This window comes from Scophthalmus maximus, chromosome 20 (assembly GCF_022379125.1).
Source record: "Scophthalmus maximus strain ysfricsl-2021 chromosome 20, ASM2237912v1, whole genome shotgun sequence".
In the NCBI taxonomy this organism is placed as follows: Eukaryota; Metazoa; Chordata; class Actinopteri; order Pleuronectiformes; family Scophthalmidae; genus Scophthalmus; species Scophthalmus maximus.
Genome location: NC_061534.1, coordinates 16,214,890 through 16,237,415, shown reverse-complemented (window position 1 = coordinate 16,237,415; position 22,526 = coordinate 16,214,890). Strand labels below are relative to the sequence as shown.

Sequence of the window (22,526 nt, the reverse complement as noted above, 5' to 3'; positions counted from 1 at the left end):
TTCGCTAAGAAAATATAACAGCTAGATTCTACTCAGAACTGTATCACCTTGAATATTAAAGTGCAAATTAACACTGGAACACAATTGTGAGTCGGCTACTTTCAAGATTAAAGATTATTGAATCATAAAGGCTGACATTGGTATAGTGTACACAACACAGCTACAACTAATAAAGTTGACAATGGGTGTGTTCAATCAAGCATTGACAATAGTTTTAGGGGCGGTTGGGGGGCCCAAATCAAATTCTGCTTAGGGCCCCATATAGGCTAGGGCCGGCTCTGCTTCCAATGTTCTGTTCATTTCCTGAACCTACTACTTCATCCACTGCGATCACAGGTACGAATACATGCCTTGTGGTCGCATCACAGTGTTTGCTCATGGTCCACATTTCTTCTGCAGGTCAGAATGTGATTCTCATCTTCGTGATGAGCAAGGCAGATCATTTCCTCACGCTGTCACCAGCTGAGCTGCTGACTGTGAGGACGGCAGGCAGGATCTGGGAGCTGGGGATTCAACAGAATGTAGCAAGCTTGTAATTATCCTCATCCTCCTACACTTAATCGCTTGCAGTTCCTCAGTGGGTTGGCAACTTCTGAGTTTAGACAGAGCAGAAAAAAATGAACCCAACGGAACGGAGAAACAATGTCTAATTCATGCTGCGTAAAAAGAACAAACAGAGCCGAGAGTTCCACCTCAGCCCCCCAAGCATCAGCTACACCTATATAATTATTCTGTCAGGTTACACTTCATGTCACAATGAAATTAACAACAACGTTTTCGTTTCTCACATCAAATTATGTACCTACACTAACAACATGCCCAGAACAATTACATTACTCTTTCTTACAGGGAAAACATCAATATAAAACTTACACAATCAAGAAAAAAAATGAAATCAAGAAAAAAATAATCATCATAATGAACCAGCACCAGACATTACAATATGCAGTTTCTACAGTCAGGAGACATAGAAATGCAATAAATCATTGACACAATCGTCTCTCAAAATGCCATTTCCCTGTGACTTCGACATTGCATTTTACAGGGAGATTAAATAATCTATGATCTTTATGGACCTCTATTGGCAAATAAGTGGAATTACATCTACAGGGTTTATAGTGGCCATTGTCATTATACAATGAGGGCACAATGATCTAAAATTCTCATTATTAAACATATTTCTGTCATCAGCAATCGTCAACGGAACCCCATGTTTGCTGTGTCTTGTGAAAGGAACAAACAACAAGGAAGGCAAGTTTCCATTCATTTATTTTGACTGATTGGGTGAAGCTGGGTTGGGCTATATGTTGGGTAATATATTATATAAAAGCAGTGTTGGATGTTGAATAAAAGTACCAATACCGCAGTGATACTTTGTGACTTAAGTATTGACATCAAAATACACTTAAAGGTACTTCTTATGCAGATTGACTTATTAACTATATGTTCCCTGGGGAACACTCCTCACCTGTTGCTGGTTCCAAGCAACAGTGGAAAGAATCAGGGATGTAGCTTTTGTCAATTCCGCCACAATGCTTTATTTATTTATATATACATATATAACTCATATATTAAAAAAAAAAGATAGAAAAACTCATGATTTTAGCCTTTAGCATCTGCTTTGCTTCGTAATTATGTACTTCTGCTCTGCTGCAGTTTTTTCACAATGTTGTATTTTTGTTAGTTTTATGCACCTATATTTATTTTTTATTTTAATTAATTATTTTTTATCATTAAAATTATTATTATTCAGTGGGTTTTATTTTCCATTATAAATTAATTCATTTTATCTTATTTTCAACATTATTAAGTGGATTGTATTTCCCATCATATGTTAATTTATTTCCATCTTTGTTTACATTATTATTAAGTGGCTTTTATTTCCCTAATGAGGACTTTACAGACGACCTGGCAACCCCCGATGTAATTTCGTGAGTGCGTTCTGTAGTCTCGCGATATCCAGGAGGTCGCTGCCTGATAGGAATAATGGCCACCTTCGTAGCAATGGCTGGAACGGGGAACAACACAAGGAGCATATCGGAGCGTTTTAGCTGACCGGGAAGACCTTCAATTACCGGGCACCCCCTCCTACCCGAGTTCCAGAGCGGATGGGTAGAGGGGGTCTTGCCAAAGGACACAAGAAACGAGAGAGACTCGGAGGGAAGGGGAGGAAAGCTAACGCTACCTTGATAGCTAGCACTAGCTTGGCCATCAACACGGTTGTAACTGCCGGGGAACAAACCCGAGTAGCCGGGACAACTGTGTGTCGGGGGGTCGGCGGGGGGGGGGGGGGAAACGGCGAGTAGACGCCGGAGCGTGTGAGCAAACAACCGGACTGTCGCTAATATGAGTGGACCGGGGCAGGACAGCGAGCCAGAGGCGAAAGTCCTTCTCATCAAGCGGCTTTACAGGTAAGTTGGCGAGGCCGTTGTGCCAAGCTAGCCAGTGTGCTAATTGAACGCTATCTTGCTAGCTAACTTAGCGCTTTGCTCATTTAAGAAATGGCAATTAACGGAGGACAAACGACAAGTTCTCCGACAGCGCCGCCACAGCCTCAGCGTGACATGGGCTGGTTGGCTGCACGTGTCACCGCTGTCTTTGTTGTAGAGACACGGGACAGAAGTGCATTTGGCTGCTAGCGCCTGACACCCCTCATCGACCTGTGCATGCTTAGCATTGTCATTATGCTAATGGTGTCCACTGCCCGACGCTTCCCAGGGCCGTGGTGGAGTCTGTGCACAAGCTGGATGTCATCATCGGCAGCAAATCATCCTACAGAGAGGTCTTCAAGCCGGAGAACATCAGCCTTCGCAACAAGTATGTCCAGCAGTGTGTGTGTGTGTGTGTGTGTGTGTGTGTGTGTGTGAGTGAGTGAGTGAGAGAAAGGAAGAGAGAGTAGGGTACTGTAGAAAAACTTGCATCGTCTGAATATTCAGTTGTCGTGAACATCTGCATCAATATACTCTAATTCCACCTCACCGCGCTCACCTCCAGTTTATAAGCTGTAAGCCTGACTCTCTGTCACACTGTCTTCTCAGCTGAGTGGGTCTATAACCTGAAGCGTGTCTGAAATCTTATTGGCCCTTTGCAAAATGTTGATAGTAAGGTGATGTTTGAGAAACTTTGAGGTAATTTTAGAACACTTCTGGTTCTTTCTGGTTATATTTCTTTGAGGAATCTCGTGATAACGGCGTCGGAACAACATTCCAGAACAACCTTCTGCTTATTCGCTGTAGAAATGGTTGCTCAAATGTGTATGTATTTGGTTGATTTATTCAAATGTATGCTAATACATGAGGGGCACAAACAAGCTCAAATCTGGCTTTATAATTCTTGATAAATGCATCCTCTGGAAATTCTTCAGTGTCCTAATTTGATTCTATCTGTGATCTCATCAAGTTTAATTAATTAATCGAGCCAAAGTCATGCAACTAGAGAACAGGTTTGTTGGGCTTATTTGTATACTAGATACTATCGACAGAAAGTTCAAAAGAGAAATGGGAAATTGAAAGTAAATGTGAGAAGCAGACATAAGTGTAAGGTCACAGTGAGTTAGACAGGAGATGGCATCTAATACGGCCCAGTGATTATGTGGAGAATTGTAAATGTCGCCCTACAGTACATGAACTCTGAAAAGGACTAAAATGGCCTTTCGGCGTGGTCAGGACTGCGTGATGTTGAGTTCAAGCACTAAGTAGATTATCAGTTGGACTGAATACTTAACAGCAACTTTGTGTAATTGTGTATTTTTTCACCTACAGATGCCAAACATTTGCCAACTCCACCTTCTAATTGTGAATATGTTCTGCTTTTTTCTTCTTTGTCATATGCAGTTCACTGAGAATCTTTGTGTTCTGGAAATTAACAAATATGACATTTAAAAACATCACGTTGGACTCAAGAAAATACGAATTGGTATTTTTATACTATTTTGTAGACAAATCTGCACTACAATTCAGAGGCATGCTTCCCTGGGCACCTCTGAATGTGGTACGTTTAGAAGTAAACTAAGACATAGTTTAGTGTGAGAGCTGTACTGGTACATTGGCACCTGATTTCAAGATGAGTCTAATATTTTTGTTATCATTTCTGGCATTGAAGTACAGCCAAGTGTAGCTAGCAATCTGTCAACTGAGTGTATGTTTGGTCGACTGTCATGGACAGTATGACACTGAAAAGCAGCCAATCAGCACTCATGAGAAGTGGGAACTGTCATCGTTTTTGCAATGAGACAAAATCTTTAACAGGTTGTTTGAATCCTGTTACATTTCTTTCTGTTCCAGCGTAGCCCCACCTCTTCCCATTGAACTAGGTTGACTCATTGGTCCACCCGTCAAACCAGCGGGCCAACTACCTCCCTGATTCATGCATGTTTGCATCTGTGTTTTCTTTCTGTTTGTTTGCAGGCTGAGGGAGCTCTGTGTGAAACTGATGTTTCTTCACCCGGTCGATTATGGCCGTAAGGCCGAGGAGCTGCTCTGGAGGAAGGTTTACTACGAGGTCATCCAGGTCATCAAGACCAACAAGAAGGTAAGTTGGTCCTGCAGCAATGGCAAATGCCTCTGCACGTGTTGGCAAACCACTTTTTCGCTTGTTTGCTGGTTCGACACACTGCCTCCTCTTAAAGGTCGATTCTAACGTGACATCTGCCTTTCTGTGGTCACTGGCCCGTAACGTACCTCACAACGTATCGAGAGTGTGCACATGTTATGCATGAGTCGTCCCGGTGGAAAAAATGTCACCTCTGGCACTTTTCTCTGCTATTGGACCAACACACATACCCAACATTAACATTATTAAATGTCGCAAGATAGTTTCTCAGCCGATCTGTCGTAATAAAAATGTTCAAATCCTGTGCCAGATAAATGAAATAATGTACTATGTTTAGGGCTGGGCGATTAAACGATAAAGATAATTATCGCAAAATAACTTTTCTTCAATAGAAATGTAGATGGTCGAAATAACTTTGATAGAACTCACTCCATCCATGTTTTGACAGACAACACACACAGGCAATGATAATGAGAATAGCGCCGTGCCGAAGCAATCATGTGGCTGGAATAGAGTTACAGCCACGTCAAGTTACGTCGACGCACACAGCACAGAGCGTAAGAGAAGCAACCGGAAGCAGCTCACGTGTTAATGTTTGGGCTATTGCGGTCATGCACATCAGTACGTCAGTAGTGAGAGTGAGAGAAAAGAGAAAATGACGACAGGAAATATTAACTCGCGCGACAGCGTTACCGAAGAAGACGTCCCGATGCACACGGCCCGATGCTCAAAAGACGAGGACATCGTTTCGAAGAAGAGTCCGGGGAATTCGGTGGTGTGGAGATATAACCAAAACTAACTTTGGTTTAAATATTATGATCTCTTCACATCCCACACCCTTTACAGAAATAGTGATTTGATTTATATGGTGATATATATCCATACCGATCAATATGAAAGAATTATTGTGACGCGATTTTTTCCATATCGCCCAGGCCTAACTATGTATAGTTCCGGTGCAAAAGTTTACTAAACTTGACCAGTTTTAAGTGTTAAATGTTCCTTGTAGAGTATATTTTAGTTTTCCGTGCTCTTTATTAAAGCACATTGGAAACTACAAAGGTCTGTCTGAGTGATGTTTAGATAATATTTATTATTGTTATTTTTTGTTTTCTAATTTTCTTCTCTCTCCTTCTCTCTAGCACATCCATAGTCGCAGCGCTTTGGAGTGCGCCTATCGCACACACCTGATCGCAGGCGTGGGCTTCTACCAGCACCTGCTGCTCTACATCCAGTCACATTACCAGCTGGAGCTGCAGGAGTGCATCGACTGGACCCACGTCACAGACCCGCTCATCGGTCAGATGCGCAAAACACAAATTTATGCACAGGCAGATCATTCAAACAGACAAGCATTATCTTTTACGTTTGTGAAAAGGATGTGTAGAATTCACAGTTATTCATTGTAGATGAGGTGGATCAACTAAATGAAATGTCAAACAAAAATGCGTTGCGTAATTGTTCCACGCAGGCCGAAAGAAACCAGTGTCCGCCACCCCCAAGGAGATGGAATGGGCACAGATGGCCTGTCATCGCTGTCTAGTCTACCTCGGAGATCTAGGTAATAACATGATTATGAAATATGCAATGTATTCCTCCCTGGCCAGCTTGCAGAGTTGGGAGACAGCATGTGTGTCATTCAGCGTGGGAAGTTTTGGCTTAGCTATAGAGTGCAATTGGCAGAGGGCTGAGATACTGAGATATTTGGATTCTGATTATACAATATTTAACGGAACAGAAGTGTATGGAAATTGTCTGCTATCGGCATTTGTGCGAAAGAACATTTCAGAAATAACTGGAACCTAATATCTCTGTCATTATCCGTCCTTCCTGTTGTTGTTGCTATCATCTTTTTAAAAAAAAAAAATTTATATATATATATATACATTTTATCGTTATCATTAATGTTCTCTGCTCTGCAGCCCGTTACCAGAATGAGCTTGCTGGAGTGGAGGCTGAGCAGCTGGCAGAGAGGTTTTACCATCAGGCCCTGTCTGTCATGCCGCATGTGGGTGAGTGACTGCAATGTAAAGCTCCTAAACACAGCACCAACAGTTCACAATACAAACATTTTCAGTAAAAAAACAAAGGTTCAAATATTTGAACTCAAGTTAAATATTTGCGTGGCGCGATAGCCAGCGTTGACATCCTCCCTCCGTCACTGTCGTCAGACGTCCTGTCATTGTATCAGAAATGGAGGATCACTACTGTCGCTAGGCCTGTCACGATGACTACTTTTTGTTGCACGATATATTGTCCCCGAAATTATTGTGATAAGCGATATTATTGTCCTTTAAGACCATTTGTTTGATACTGAATTTATGTGAACTTAGACGTTGCGTGTGCAAGTCCTACACGATTTGTGTCACTGCTGAGAGAAATGTAATCCCAAATTTTAGAAAAATACTAAGAAATCCATATTTTTCTGACATTTTATAGACCAAACCAGTGATTAATTAATCATACGACGAGAACAGACAAGAGGACAGAAGCATCGAGACTTGGCTGGACTGTTGTTGACACATTCATTCTCACGTCAACAAACTCGCATGTAGACACAACGGCTGTTTTTGAGGTCAATAAAAATTATTGATTTCATATTCATGTATCGTACGATAAGTCGTTAATGTAGTTACCGTGACAGGCCTAACTGTTGCTGTTTGTGGGCTGTTGCTATTTGTATTGTCACCGGGTAAAAAAGGAGAGGGCTCAGCAGAAAGTGATCAAGATAGTTAGCCCTAGTAAGCGCAACCACTTTGTTTGTTGGCACTCAAGTCTGCCTTTTTTTCCTAAACAATAGATGCTTGTGTGTGTGTGTCCCATTCATTCCTGTCTGCTGTTTTTCATTCAAAAGTTCATGTTTGTGTCTGTGTGTGTGTTTGTTCAGAGGAGTTTTGTGGGAGAAAGTGAAATAGAGAACGGGCAAATATTCACGTTGTGGCAAATAAGCAAAAATGTTCAACCTACCCAAACTCGTGCAAGCAAATTCACGCTGCGTCCGGTGTGAACGCACCATTAGTGAATTTGCGGCTTTCTCTTTAGGGCTCATACGAAACATGTTGTCAGAAGAATTGTTACCTCTTTTCTTCTATGTTCCTGAAGTAGCTTAAAAGATAATTGAAATACTAGACATAATTAAAGCAGTGCAAATAAATGACACAACCTTGGTCATAATAAGGATGGAAGTTCTAGACATAGACATGATAGACTTATTCCAGCTTTAGCCTTGTCTTGGCTTTTCTCACTGCAAAATGTTGGCATGTTATCTTTATTTTTTTGTACAGTTTGAGCTTTAAACATTATTCAGTCAAACAGCTCTAAAAATAAATGTTGACATGTTTGTTTACCCATTTCTTCACCCACCCGTGTAAAGGAATGCCCTTTAACCAACTGGGCACACTGGCTGGGAGCAAGTTCTACAATGTCGAAGCTACCTACTACTACCTACGCTGGTGAAGAATGTTTATGTGCCTTTACGAGTCATATTAATTCAATTGTCCAAATCTGATAAGTTACGAATCCTAACACATGTTTATCTGTGCATAGCATCCAATCAGAAGCCCCCTTTGAGGGTGCCTACGGTAACCTGAAGCGCTTGTTTGACAAAGCGGCCAAGATGTTCCATCAAGTGAAGAAGCAGGAAATGAAGAAGCTGTCTCCATCTCGGCAAAGGTAAGTAGGATTTACAGGATTAAGTGCGCAATATTTAAATTTTCTTCTTTCCTTCATTCATTTTTGTAGGTTTTCTGTAAATTGAATGTTCTCACTTATATTTTGGTTCACAGTCGAACAAGTCAGACCAAGTCTTTTTGTTATAAAAGATGATTCCAGACTAATGGGCATCTTTTTAGCCTCTGATCCCTCTCTGGACAGCAGTGGTATCACTAATGATGTCAAAATATTTTTGACTGCACTGTTCTGAAACCCCAGAGTAGTTTTAATCTATTCCCCATGTGATATCTGTGGCTTTATGTAATTACCGACTTTTAATAACAAAGGCGCTCTAGCCATCGGTGGGATAAAGCAGCATGTTACTGCAGATGGGTTTCGATGATCGCGATCCCTGTGGGGAAATTAGTTTGATTTAGATGAGGATGTAGCAGGATTCCGTGGGAATATAAAACAAAAGAAGGATGTAAAATAAGCATATAAGGCTTTGTGCTTCTAGAAGTGAAGTGGAGAAGAATTTGTCCATGATGGTGTCCAAAATATTTCAAAGACACATGAATAGGATTAGTTGATAAACTGCACTGTGACCAATGTTTAATGGCACAGTTTATTTGCCATGATCGGGATTATTTAAATTACGATTGTGCATGGAGAAAATAAGATGAACAACTCCTTTTTCCACCTGGATAGAAAACAAATACAGTTTTTTTTCATTTGTATGAATACAATTTTACAAAGTCATGGTGTTTGACGCATACAAATCATGTGACGTCAGTTTAGCGACGCAAAAATGTCAAGGGAAATCACTTTCCAATAAAGTCTGGCAGAGCAAATTTAAATGAGCTCCCAAAATCGTCTGGGTCCGAGGTTAGTGGTCAGCCTAGTGCAACACTGCCACTCTGACTTCAATGCTTAAACATATATTTTAATTAACACCTATATGCCAATCAACAGTCCACCTAATCACATGGACAATGTTTAACATAAGCTGCTTTCAGACATCGATATCTGGACATTTTCTGAAATTTTCCAGATGACCTATATGTGAGAACATAAATCTTGCCCTGGACATTTTCCGAAACTTTTTCCTGCCAGCCCCCATGTAAAATTTTCGGGAAATGTCCATCTGAGAATCTCTGAAAAATTTGAAAATGTTCCTCTCGGTGTGAACACATCAGAATTGTACATTCTCCGGCTGCATGCGTTTGTCATATGTGAGCAAGCAGCATTTGGCCCACATTTGGCAGAGTTCATCTCTGAAAACAGCTTTACAAACATTAGGGATTCCTAAAGAACTCAAATAAGCAAATAATTATTTTTCCTTAAAATGTTCTCTGAACCCAATGGTATTCAGATCAATACTTTCTCTATTTAGGGTTAGGGTTAGGGTTTGACCTTTTCTCTTTCTGCAGATCAAAAGACATCAAGCGTCTCCTGGTGAGCTTCATGTACCTGCAGAGCCTCCTACAGCCCAAGAACAGGTGAGGGTTTATATTGTCCCTTGTCTCTTTACTAGTGTCACACTGTTTGTCTACTGTTCCAGAGTCAAAGTCAACAGTGGAAATTAACCTTTGGCTTGGTTGTATTCTTAATCTTTAACCATTTTATTGGTATGTAAAGACAGGGAAATCAAAGCCAAATATTTAAGAGCTGTGGCATGTTTAGTTCAAACAAGCCACTTTTACTGCCAACAAAATGGACAAGTAGTTCATGAGCAAATTAGCTATAAGCTTGTGTTTATAGCTAATCTGGTCAATCTATTGCATATTGCCCCCTTAACCACTGAATTGTTATTCCTGAATTATTTATTGTTAAATTGTGTTTCACTTTTCAATGCCTCAATTTTCATGTAGTCTGATGGAGACGGAGCTCACGTCACTCTGCCAGTCAGTGCTGGAGGACTTCAACCTGGTGCTGTTCTACCTGCCACCTCCAACACACGGTGGTGCTCACCACTCCCCCAGCGAGGAAGAGGAGGAGCAGCAGCAGCACGCCGACAGCTCCTGCCCCATGCTGCCTGACACCCTCGTCTTCAAGATGGTGGTCACTTGTCTGATGGTGGTGCACAGCCTGAAGAGAGGAGGTCGGTGTGATGTCAAAGTGGCCATGTCCAAGGATTTCATTCACATAAATGTCTTTTGAGTCAGTATCTATCGCCGAATGAGGGAACAGTCATGATTGAGCCCATGTCCATCTGCTAAAAATAGTGCAAATTTATATTTTGTTCACTATTACGAAAATATATGGGTGTCTGAAAAGTAGTAGAAAAGTAGTGTGGACGGCAGGCCTTAGAGTAGCAGGAGTGATGGGTTAAAAACGAAAAAGTAGTAATATGGATGTAGCCTGAAGGACGATAGCCGATGGGTTCTCAGATTGTTGCGAATGCCATCCACCTAATGTTATTGTTCCTCGAAAATGCACCTACAAAACAAGACTACAGTCTTTTTTAGGCTTTTTCTTTCATGACAGGGGATCAGTGGGAAATATTGCAGGGAAAAATAGATGAAGAAGCAGCAGATGAAGAGTTGCAGGTGACAGGTTGCACACCTCCAACTTTTCAGGGTGGTAGTAACCTGATGCTATGTGCAGCATGAAATCGGATTTCCGTCGCTCACAGAATGATGGGAAAAGGCCAAATTATTGTCTGACTGCTTTATTAAAACACTAGATTGTTTTGCTGCCCACAGACTTCTGTGACCTGTTGCATTAAACCACATTTGAAGTGACGACGATAACCACAGGTCACACTAAATTATCCAGAGCTGAAATCTTCAAGATTGCCACTTTGAGGCTGTCAGAATTTTTGCTGTTGTTGTTGTGTATTGAAGTTCTGGAGTGATTTTTCCATTTATATGTTAATAACGTTTTCATAACTTTAAAGTAGTACACAAGCATTGGCCTTTCTCTTTAAATGTCTTTTCAAACGCTGTAATTTCTGTATCTTCTTCAGACCATTAAAATCTAGATCAAATGCAAATTGGAATAACTGAGCCAGACTTCATTTTAGCTTAGAGGAGCTCTGCATTCAACTCTTTCCAAATCATCAGAGGGTCTGTGATGAATTCACTCCAAAACTGGCATTTGGACACACATTTACAAATGCAAATCTGAAGAAATACATAATACAAAAAGACTTGTTATTTTTATCTGAACATGATTTATATCGCTCTGGTAAATGATGCGATAAATGAAAAGTAGACATTTCAAACAAAGTCTTTTTTTTTCTGGTACTAACAGTTGTTGGTTTGTTGTGTCATCAGGATCGAAGCAGTACAGCGCATCCATAGCCTTCACTCTGGCCCTGTTCTCCCACCTGGTGAACCACGTGAACATCCGGCTGCAGGCTGAGCTGGAGGAGGCGGAGAGCCAGGTGCCTCCACTTCACACTGATGCCACAGGTGAGGGAGGAAAACCCTGTGGAACTCCCGGGGTTCTCACAGATCCTTGGGGGAAAAAAAGAAAACGTTTGTCAATTCAGTGCTGGTAAAATATATAATTTATAAAAGTATAATATAGTAAATAGGATTATTTCCAGTCCACGTGTCTCCTGCCATCTCTCAGCTCTTAAACTCATAAATGAATCTCAGTCTCCATCGCCCAACTTACACTATATATTGTTTTGCTGTGTTTTGCAGAAGTCTGTCATCTGTAAAGCCCGATAGTTCTCACAAAAACAAAATGAAAGTGTTGTAACCGTAATTAGCCTTGATCTGTGTCTCAAACTATGACATATTGGGTCCTTGGAAGTTTAAGGAGAATTACCCTGGAAAGGTAATCCCGATCATCACTCTTTTTTAATGTGACATTTAAGAAGTTGTGGGAACGCTGAACTCCAAGAAAGTTCTTTCAAAAAATTCTTCATACCTCAGCACAATATAGGTAATCTCCCAGCCTGTGTCTGCTGCATAGATCAATGCGTCAATCCCGATTTATCCTCATCAGCAACATTTTTAAGGTTTGCTCTTTGTGGTTTTAAAATCTGTTAGGACAACAAAAGCGGTATGCAAAGTTTCCATTTTATTACAATGTTTTTAGCAGCTCACCTCCTGGCTCGGTTCTGCTGTCAACAGCAGCTTAAATTGAAACACGTGTATCGACTCTGTCTGACATTTTATTTAATATATAAAATATCTTTGTCTAGATGACCTGGAGATAAAGGATTTGTCAGCTCCGCCGACAGATCACTCTGGCGAGAGGCCTCTGCAGAATGGCTCTCTGGAGCAAGAAGACGAGGAGGAGGCGAAGAATGAAGACGGCTGTGAACGAGTTGGTGCCAAAAAGCATGGTGTCACGGACGAACAGCGCAAGTCGGAAGAGGACAAACAGAAGCAGAAGAAGAAGTACACTCGTCTGTCTCGACTGCGTCGACGCCGCTGTGCTCGCAAGGATGGCCGAGGGGAGGACGAAAGTGACCTAAGCGAAGGCTTTGAGAGCGAAGAAGATGAAGAGGATGACGAGGAGAAGCGTGGCCGCGCCGATTCGACGAGTGGCACCACGACAGGAACCACCCTCAATGCTTCCTCCATCAGGAAGGAGACTAAGAGAGAAGCCCCGGGTGAGGAGGGCAGCTGGGGGAGTGGCTCAGAGGAAGAGGAGGAAGAAGGAGGAACGGCGTTTGACGTCGAGACCGACTCGGACATGAACAGCCAGGAGTCTCGATCAGATTTGGAAGATATAGAGGACACGGAGAACTCGGACAACCTGGAGGGTCAGGCCAGGGAGCACCAGGACGAAGAGGAAGACGAAGAGCAGCCCAAGGAAGATGGAGAGCGGGACGGTAATACCCCTCCGACCACCAACGGGCCCCTCGCGCCCAGCGACGCCAGCATCAGCAGTAACCTCCAGGCCATGTCCTCGCAACTCTTCCAGGCCAAGCGCTGCTTCCGCCTGGCACCGACCTTCAGTAACATGCTGTTGAGGCCTCAAGCCTCCTCCGGTATTCCCACCCCAACTGACGCGTCTGCTCCCCCCTCCCAGGAGACTCCTCCCCCTCCTGGGGATTCACCCTGCGACATGAACCCTGGTACTGCCAACGGAACCACTGAACATGGTAACACAACTACTGCATTTAACCTTTTGTCAAGTTTTTAGGAAGCTTTCTCGTTCACCTGTTCCCTTTTTAATGCTTTCACCAAGACTTTTTGAAATCAAAGAATTGTTTTTGTTCAATCGTTGTCTCACCTTTTCCCCCCCAGACTTGGAGTCTGATTCGGAGGGCAGCCAACATAGCACTCAGTCAGTGCATAGCGAGAAAACCCTCTTAGAGAAGCTGGAGATCTTGACCAATCAGGGGTTGATCCAGGTGGTGAAAGTCTTTGTCGACTGGCTAAGGACCAACACTGATATCATCCTCATGTGTGCACAGGTAAGAGTGCAGCGCCCTCCTGCTCTCACCTCGACACACCGACATCTTGGCTGCAACATGTAGCCGACTGTAACCCGCTGTTCTCTCTGCAGAGCTCTCAGAGTCTGTGGAACCGACTGTCTGTGCTGCTCAACCTGCTGCCAGACGGCAGCAAGATGCTTGAGGCTGGTGAGTTATCGGCACACTACACTGTGGAGATTTATATAGAACAGCAGTCAGGTTTATTTATTTTTTTAGGTTTTATTCCCACTGGGTCTATAAATACTAAAATATTTGCATTGTTCATCCTTTAAAACACTGAGATTCATGCAAAAACATTTTCCTATCCCATCTCTCTTACCTTTTTTCTGTGAGGCAAACAGTCATACTCACACAAAACTGTTGCTTGTTCCAACACAGTGATTGTCTCCTTTTCACGCAGAAGTGCATGTTCTCATGTTGGGCAACAGTCAAACAAATAACAAAATGAGAAGTGTCAGCAGTGGCGTGTGGGTAACCTGACATTTTTATGAACTATCACTGCAGCATAGCATGAATCAAGTCAAGAGCCATTACTCGGAGATGACTATCTCAACAAGCTTGTCATAAAAGGCTAGAAAGTGGCCCCATGCACTAAAAACTCATTTACCGATTTTCGGGTAGAAAAAGTGTATTATTTTTGCGAGTTTTAGACACAACATCACGTCCCTAATCCAGTGAGAGGGATAGGAGGGCTCTTTCCATTTCAGTAATATAGTTCATCGAGCCAGCTTACTTAGTTTTTAGTTTAGTTGTTTGAATTCAAAATTCTGAAAAACTAAGTCAAAGAAACTTTTTTTCCCCCACTCATCAGGTGGTTTATACACATGGTTCTTGGATTAAGCTCCTTATCTCAATGCCATGCATGTAAATGAAATGAACGAGTTAAGCAATTAAAACGTTGCCATTTGATAAACAGTCGTACAATGCTTATACAATTTTCTCATGAGAATAGATGCGTATCATCATTTGATGTGTTCCAGTAAAATAATGTCATCATATAAATTCTAAACATTTGTGTATGGTTTATTTAAACTTAAAATCTTGTGAAAATTAGACTTGAAACTATATTATTTGTCTGTGCAGTTAAATGTAATGTGACTTGTTATATAAGCAAATTGTTTTTTTCTTGTATATAAATTCTTTATTTATGTATAAGTTGTGTTCACATCTGTGAGCCCCCCCCCCCCCCCCCCCCCCCCCCCCCCCCCCCCCACACACACACACACACACACACACACACACACACACACACACACACACACACACACACACACACACACACACACTAATGACGATGCCCTGAGTCCCATTTGATCATTTGTCCATGTGTGTGCTATAGAGCTGGGTCTGAATGCAGAGCTGACACAGCTGCTAAGCGAGTGTGAGCAGCCCGGTCTGGTCCAGAGTCTACTGCTGCCCGAGGATGTGGCTCTGCGACACCTACCGGCTCTCAGCGTGGCTCACCGGCGCCTGGATTTCACTCACCGCAAGCCCTCCCTCAGCCCCCTGCAGGAGGTGAAAAATGACTTTTTTTCATTTTTTTCTGAAATTATAGCTCACAAACACATCAACCTGTAAAAAGACCTGTCTGGACACAACAGTGCCAATATCAAAACAGTGTGATTGACTTAAACTAAACTATCGTCACTGTACAATATTCCAATAATGGAAATTTACATTTTTCGCACATATATTTAAAAACTCACTCACTGTGCATTGAGGAGGTGACTACAATGTTTCTGAGATTGCCACTATTTTAAAGGATTTACAACAGATTTGGTCAATTCAGCTCAACAATTCCGACTGGAGGTGCAGCGATTAGTGGATCAACAGATAATTAACAGTTATTTTTATCATCGGTTAATCATTTAAACTGCTTTTCTTTGTCTTATGTAATAGTGAACTGAATATTTTAGGGGTTTGCGCTGTTGGTCACACAAAACAAAAAATGTTCAGGCATTCAGAAGATGTGATTTTCCTATGATTTATAAACCAAACAATTTATTGCTGAATCACAAAGTTGTTTGATGAAGCCCAGAACAAATTCTTATTTGAATTTTTAAAAAACCAAACGTTGCTGTGTGTTTTCCTTAAACAGTCAAAGCATTTTCTTCTGTCTCTTTCGTCCAGTGTGTGGTGCGGGTGTGTTGCATTCGTAGTTTTGGCCACTTCCTCACAAATCTCCAGGGCAACGTGCTGCACTTCAACCCGGAGGCGGGCATCTTCACCAGCATCAGCCAATCGGAACAGGATAATCTGGTGCAACAGGCCAAGGCCCAGATCAGGATGGTGAGTGACGTCTGAACAGAAAGTCTGCGGGTGGTCCTGCATGTCTCTCAAATTACTCTGTGGGAGAGTTAAGAAGATATCGCCGTGGAACTTTTGACCTGAATAACTGTGGAAAAATGTTTTAATAAATCTCCATGAAGCAAGTTTGCCAGTTGATGTTGACTTTCTCATCTTTGTCTTCATTTGTCCAGGCTGAGGAGGAGGCTCGTCGAAATCGCTTGATGAGGGACATGGCCCAGCTCCGACTACAGGTTCTTACATCATCTCTCTTTCTTCTGATCGTTTACCCTGACTGGCTTTCCCTTTTTTGAAATAGAGCAGTAATACAGCATTGACACAGACGTAGCTGTTTTTGTGTCATTACAGTCATCAATCACATTTGAGAGCTGTAAAATGTTTGTATGTTGTATATGCATCTAATGCCTCGGGCACACTACACAATTTCTAAAGTCGTAAGATCGCTGTGCGGTTCATACTACAGGACTCATTGGCTGTCCCATCACAGCTTACACTACAGGAGATTGGCCCCCGACACGTCCAGATATTTAACCTGCTAGATATCTGACAAACGTCGGCGAGGCCTCGGCAAGTCACTTTGATCGTGCAATTGCTAGTTCACACGCAGAGATCCAGAGCCTGATTTCACGCTGATTTTCCTCTGATTTGCTGAAGCTCCAGGATTTGTCGGCGAGCTGAAAAATCTGGCTTAAAATCGTGTAGTGTGAATTCGGCTTAAATCTCACTAATTAAATACAATGGTTACACAACTGTTCCCGGTCTCTCTCTTTCTCCCATCCCTGCCTCACCGAGTTCTCAATTGAATTGAATTGGATTTAATTAGGAATGGTATAGGAGCCCTGAGATGCTCCACATGTGGGGAACAAAGCCCTGATACATCTCACATTAATCTCACATCATCAGCTGATGGGTTTCAGTTTCTGTCCTCCCCTGTAGTTGGAGGTTTCGCAGCTAGAGGGCAGCCTCCAGCAGCCCAAGGCCCAGTCGTCAATGTCTCCCTACCTGGTGCCGGACACTGCAGCTCTCTGCCAGCATCTGAACCTCATCCGACAGCTGGCCGGCAGCGGATGCTTCATCATCATCATCCCACGGACAGGTCTCTTTTTTTTAAACCTTAAGTTCCAGTGCTGGCTTTTAAAATTTATGCTGTGTTGACAAAAGTCAGTCTCCAAGTCTGCGTGCTAGCTCAGGAGCTTAACCTGGACTGCCTCTGTGTTGTAGTAATTGATGGACTTGACCAACTGAAGAAGGAAACTGCTGGAGCGAGGGATGGCATCCGCTTCCTGGAATCTGAATTTCGCAAAGGCAACAGGTTCGCATCTGTGGCTCTTCACTGTTTACCTTTTGATTGACTTGTTCAAATTCCTCAGCATATGTTAGACACAACGTTCCTTTTGAGTCTCTCTTAAATGTTCTTGACGTTGTTTCTGTCTTTCTATAGGTACATCCGTTGCCAGAAGGAGTCTGGTCGAAGCTTTGACAGAGATAAAGTGAAACGGCAGGACATGGAGGCCTGGTAAAACCTTGCTGCCCTTCTGCTTGTCTTCTCACACTACCATTGGATGACCCTGACTTTGACTGGTCTTCCTCTGTATTTCTAGGCATCTGTATAAGATGGTGGACAGCTGTCGCCAGTTAACCGTCTCCCAGAACAACGGAGACGAGGATACAGCCGGCATGGTGACCATTCTTACCGGCCATCAGGTGGAGGAGCTTTGCACTCGGTCAGCAGCGATGAAGGTCGGTCACTCGCTGTGTTTTCTAGCATTACCGAGTTGAACGTACACAACCATCAAACTTTAATGGACTTTTTCAGAAACGATGTTTTTGTGCTAGTATCAGATTATCAACTAAAAGGAACTGAGTTAAGGTTCTGCTCATTTTAAATATTTAGACACGAGCCTCGACTTTTCACACTGATTCCACAGACCAATCTCCTGTTGCGTTCGTCCTGTGTGAACGGCAGACGAAAAATTGCGCCCAGACTTTTTCTGGTGTTCATGTCTGATATAAGCTTTAGTCAATCAGCATAAAATGCAGCTTTTTTCTTCATAGACCAAACAATTAAATCAAGATTAGGGCTGGGACAACTCATCGACTTAGTCGATGTAATCGACTACATAAATTCGTCGACTCAAATAATTTGCGTCAATGAGTCGCCCCAAACAACTAGATTAACTCTTGTCCCACGCTCTAGTCCAGTGGTGGCGGGAAGGAAGAAATCAAACAACAACAATGGCGGCAGCAAGTGATAGCACTGGCAGCAGCAGCAGTGCGAGCTGCAGCACGAACACCGGGAAAAAACAGCTCTGGGTCGTCTTGGGAAGGTTTGGGGATGAAGGTGGCTCGCGGCTCCGGCAGCGAGCTTTACAGTGCCCTCTCGCCCGGACCTCGCTGCTTCCCGGGGCCGTGGACTTGGTACTCGCCGCGCCTTCCATTCTGCTGGCCTCGGTCAGCTTCGGGACAGTTCGACCGGGGCAGACTGTCCTCAGTGCACCCAACCGCGTCACCAGGGCAGGGATCGGCCCACGTTTACAGGCGCAAGGGGTCTGCGGAGATGTCGGCAACCCACCCGACCCGTCTTGAAACATGGACCAAGGAGTCTAACGCACGCGCGAGTCAGAGGGCTCGCTACTCGAAACCCCGTGGCGCAATGAAAGTGAGGGCCGGCACACGCTGGCTGAGGTGGGATCCCGGCCCTGCGGGGCTCCGGGCGCACCACCGGCCAAAAAAATGTATCGCTAGATTAGTCGATTAATTGAAAAAAAATAATCGCTAGATTAATCGTTTGAAAGATAATCGTTTGGGACACGTCTAATCAAGATGATAATCGGCACAGTAATTGTTAGCTTCAGCCTTAGTTAATGCGCTGCTTGAGAATTCAACAAAATTTCTGATGTCTTTATTCATCGCCAAGGTTTTGTAATTCAACTGGAATTTATTATATATGTCTTTTGTTTTTGTTTTGCGCCTCGCCAGGCGGCGCTGCAGGCGGTGGGCTCGGCAGGCATGGAGCTAAAGAACATCATGGAGTTCTACCGGCAGTGGAAGGAGATCGGCTGAGAAAGTCCAGGGGGGGGCAGCTGTCGGTGCTGCGAACAGCTGATCGATCACAACACTCGCTCCCTCTCTCTCTCCCACTCTTTTGCTCTGTGTGTATCTGCGTCTCCAAAGGCAACAAAAAAAACAACTGAAAAGAAAGTTGGATCGAAGTAAAAGAGTTCAAGCTCAGAGAGCTGGAAAAGTAAATACAGTGGAGTTAAAAAATGAAATAAGATGGAGAGATGCGGGCGATATGGCGCCATAAGAATAACAACAGCAGATCTCCCACTTCCTAAATCCTAAACATAAAGAGTGACCCCTAGTGGCCGGGGTGAGGAAACAGTGGGGGGATGCTACACAACTTTTAAGTGCCCCTGGTTCACATCCTAACCAGGAATACACTGTATATGTTAGCAAACGAGTACATACGTGTCGAAAGAGAAACCCGCACACACATAAACATAAACACACTCACGCTCCAATGAATCCATGTAGTTATTTAGAGCAGTGGTTTGGATTTCTGTTCCCTCCTCCCCTTCCCCTTCAGTCTGTATTTGAGAAACAGGGTCAGGATCGTGTGAGTCCGATAGCTCTATGTTTTGTAAAGTCCACGGTGTGTGACGACAACAACTTTGAGATGGAGAGAAACACTGTCCACCTGACGCCCGAGGCTTCCGGCCTCCAAAACAAAACGGGGGTCTCTAAGCTCACCAGCCGGAAAGGTTGTGGAAGATCAATGTAAACTTCTTTGGATTTGGTGGCTTAATTTTTTTTTGCTTTTGTTTTGTTTTTCTTCATTTGCAGTGTACTCATGTGACCAGTGACGTATGTATTGTGCAATCTCTGTACGAGAAGAGAAAAGGAAAAAAAACAAGAACACGACAGGTGTTGTCCTGTTGAAGGTTTTTAATTTGGATTTTATTTTTGTACCCAAATGACGTTTATTTTGCTTTTTGTAAGCTAAATTTGAATGATGTATTATGCGAGAATGTTTAAGGAAAAAGGAAAGCGTCGATCCACCGAACAAGATCTGAGGAAGAAAACCGTGTAGTTCTGATTTATTTATCATGGTGTCATGTCAGAGGGAGGAGCTCCGTGTTGTAGCTCGTCGCGGAGGAGGAGGCTCAGAAGAGAGCAGGCCGGCTGTCTTTTCCCCCGAGGAATGTGGGTTGTGTTTGGACCCCTGTAAAACTCCTAAAATGTATCCCATCTACATCACCATTTCCATAGTGACTGTCCCATCATGCACTGTGCAAAATAAAACCAGTATATGTGTGTACGGCCATGCATTGAACAATAAAAAGAAACTCATATGATGCTGACTTCTTGGTCCTTCGCACTTCTCTGTGCTTCTTGACCGCTGGGTTGTTACACGTTCCTCGTCGCTCTGCGAGGAGGGAGCTGCATTTGCGTGGGTGTGTTGTGGGGATGATAATATCTCAGAATATGAAAGTTTTTACGGGAAAGCAGGTTTTTTTAGAAGGGGAAAGTTCCACGGCAGCTGATATTTCATATTTAGTTGTGACGATTGTGCGATTGACAGAAATACTCTGCTCATACTACAAGGTAAACTAGGATTGTTTGCTTGCATTTGATTGGCCAGCACAGTGCCACGCTGCATGACATCCGATATTTTTGCCATACGACTCAATTTTATTTTGCCAAAGCTTCAAGCGTTGTTGCTACTGGCCTTATAATAAAAAAATAAGCCGTCTCAAGTTGGTCTACGAAAGAATGTGATGTCGTGTCTGATGCAGGAAATAAATAAAATGAAGTAATGCTAGTTTGTAGTCTGGTGACAAACAAAAAAACAACTTCAGTGATAGCTTTTCATTTCCAAATATTGCACTTTAGCTTTTCTATTGGACCAACAAGCACATTGTCCCATTCAAAGATGGAGAACAGCACTGGTGCAGTTGGAGATCAGTGCAAATAAATGAAGCACTGGGCCTCTGAAATAGGACATGTAGGTATCTATAAAAATATATAAAAGAAATCTCAGTGAACTACACCACACCCCAACACCACTCCTGAATCTTAAATCCTTACAGTGAACCTGAGTGACATGAACCCTCTCACCTCCCTGAGTTTTTTTTATTTAGTCACCCTAAAAGTAGGTCTCTGTGTGCTATTCTTTTCCTCCCCTCCTTTTTTTTTTCTCTCTCCCTCCATCTCTTGTGTTCCTCTGTGCCCCCCTGGCCCCGTGCCCACCACTGGCTGAGCACACAGAATAACCAATCCCCTGGCAGCAGGGTCAGTGCCACCCTAACAGGAGATGGCTGGCACTTGTGCTGGCCCGTTTTTCTTTCTTTCTTTCTTTCTTTTTGCTGGCTAAGGGGGGTTGGGTAACCTCCCCGGCCCCAGACAATCCTCTTTCTGGGAGCCCGTGGTGAAGCTGTGGGGCTGCAGGGACCTCGGAGTGGACGCACAGGGCTGCTGGGACAGAATGAGCGTTTTTTAGGCAAACAAGAAACCCATTAGTTCGGTTTCACTACGTAGTTAAAAGGTGGCCGTCGTCTGTCTGTGAAATGTCCATGCAGGGGTCTGTGCTGGCTGTGGGGAAATGCCTTGCCTGCTTGGAGTTTATGCGTGAGTCCCCTTTTTTTGTGCACTTCGTCTCGCCTAAAACCTCTTACCAAATGTGCGTTTTGTGCAGAACGATTGCCATCCACGTGCTAATGATGCCGGTGCTCCTGTCTCGTCTACCAGTCGTGGAAAAACAAGCTTTCCGCCTTCGCCTCGGCCCTCGGGGTGGGATTTCCACGCTGGAGGATCCAGCCGTGTTTTTGCTCGGCTACTGCTGGAATGTGCAGAGGCGGGGGGGAGGTGTTTGGTACAACAGGGAGACTGAGAGGCAAGAATGGAAGTATGTAGTTTGGTATTCCCAGAGGAGAATTCATTCTTGACTGCAATGATCCCATCGGGCGCACGAAGTTGAAAGGTCAGAGCAGGTTTCCGTGTCCTGCTTGCAACTCGTGCTTGTTCGGTGGCGCAATCACGCCGACTGTTGCTCTTTCTAAGAACTGTCTGGTGTTTCAGCAAAACTGCACTCCTCTTCCTCTTCAGAGACCCCTGAGCTCCTACTCAGTGAGACCCACCCATTTATGGGAACTGGATGTGCAGAAAAACACTTCAGGAACATTACATTCACCTTTCCGTACTTTAAGAAAATGATAAAACGTGTTCTAAAATTTGAGTATTGGACCTCTGGAGCCTCCGGGATCAAGCTTTGTGTGCGCCTGCCCATGCCTGTGTCCCCCATATAAAGCATAGAATAAAATGAATAATTCATGTTTACGGTTTACTCTTCCCCTTAATATTGTCTTACTTTTTGTGTAACTGTTGGTGGTTGCCAGTTTTGCAAAGTAACAAAAGTACCCTAAACTATTTCCCCCGTGTTTTGCTTCTCTTCTTTTCCACTACAATTAGTTACAGTCTCATGTTTAAATTTTGCCGACATAACATGTGAAATATGTCTTCGTAGAATAATTTGAGTACAGAAGCTCAATTTTCACAAACCGTTAACAGGAGGAAGATCTTTCTCTGTTTGACCTCCTGATATGTGAAGAAT

The 22,526-nt window shown here is 43.3% G+C and overlaps 1 protein-coding gene across 1 annotated transcript; it reads left to right on the top strand.

Annotated features, from left to right (window-relative positions):
• The first annotated feature begins 1,950 nt into the window (after positions 1-1,950).
• Positions 1,951-20,277, top strand: smg5 (SMG5 nonsense mediated mRNA decay factor). The gene is made up of 22 exons (XM_035608253.2): positions 1,951-2,411; positions 2,719-2,817; positions 4,407-4,530; positions 5,694-5,850; positions 6,023-6,112; positions 6,474-6,563; positions 7,925-8,003; positions 8,098-8,223; positions 9,633-9,701; positions 10,074-10,303; positions 11,481-11,618; positions 12,362-13,270; positions 13,416-13,585; positions 13,678-13,753; positions 14,946-15,121; positions 15,737-15,895; positions 16,087-16,146; positions 16,850-17,009; positions 17,135-17,225; positions 17,355-17,429; positions 17,515-17,653; positions 18,893-20,277. The coding sequence occupies exons 1-22, from the start codon at positions 2,347-2,349 to the stop codon at positions 18,974-18,976; spliced, it is 3,366 nt and encodes a 1,121-aa protein (XP_035464146.2). The 5' UTR covers positions 1,951-2,346; the 3' UTR covers positions 18,977-20,277.
• Positions 20,278-22,526: the final 2,249 nt, after the last annotated feature.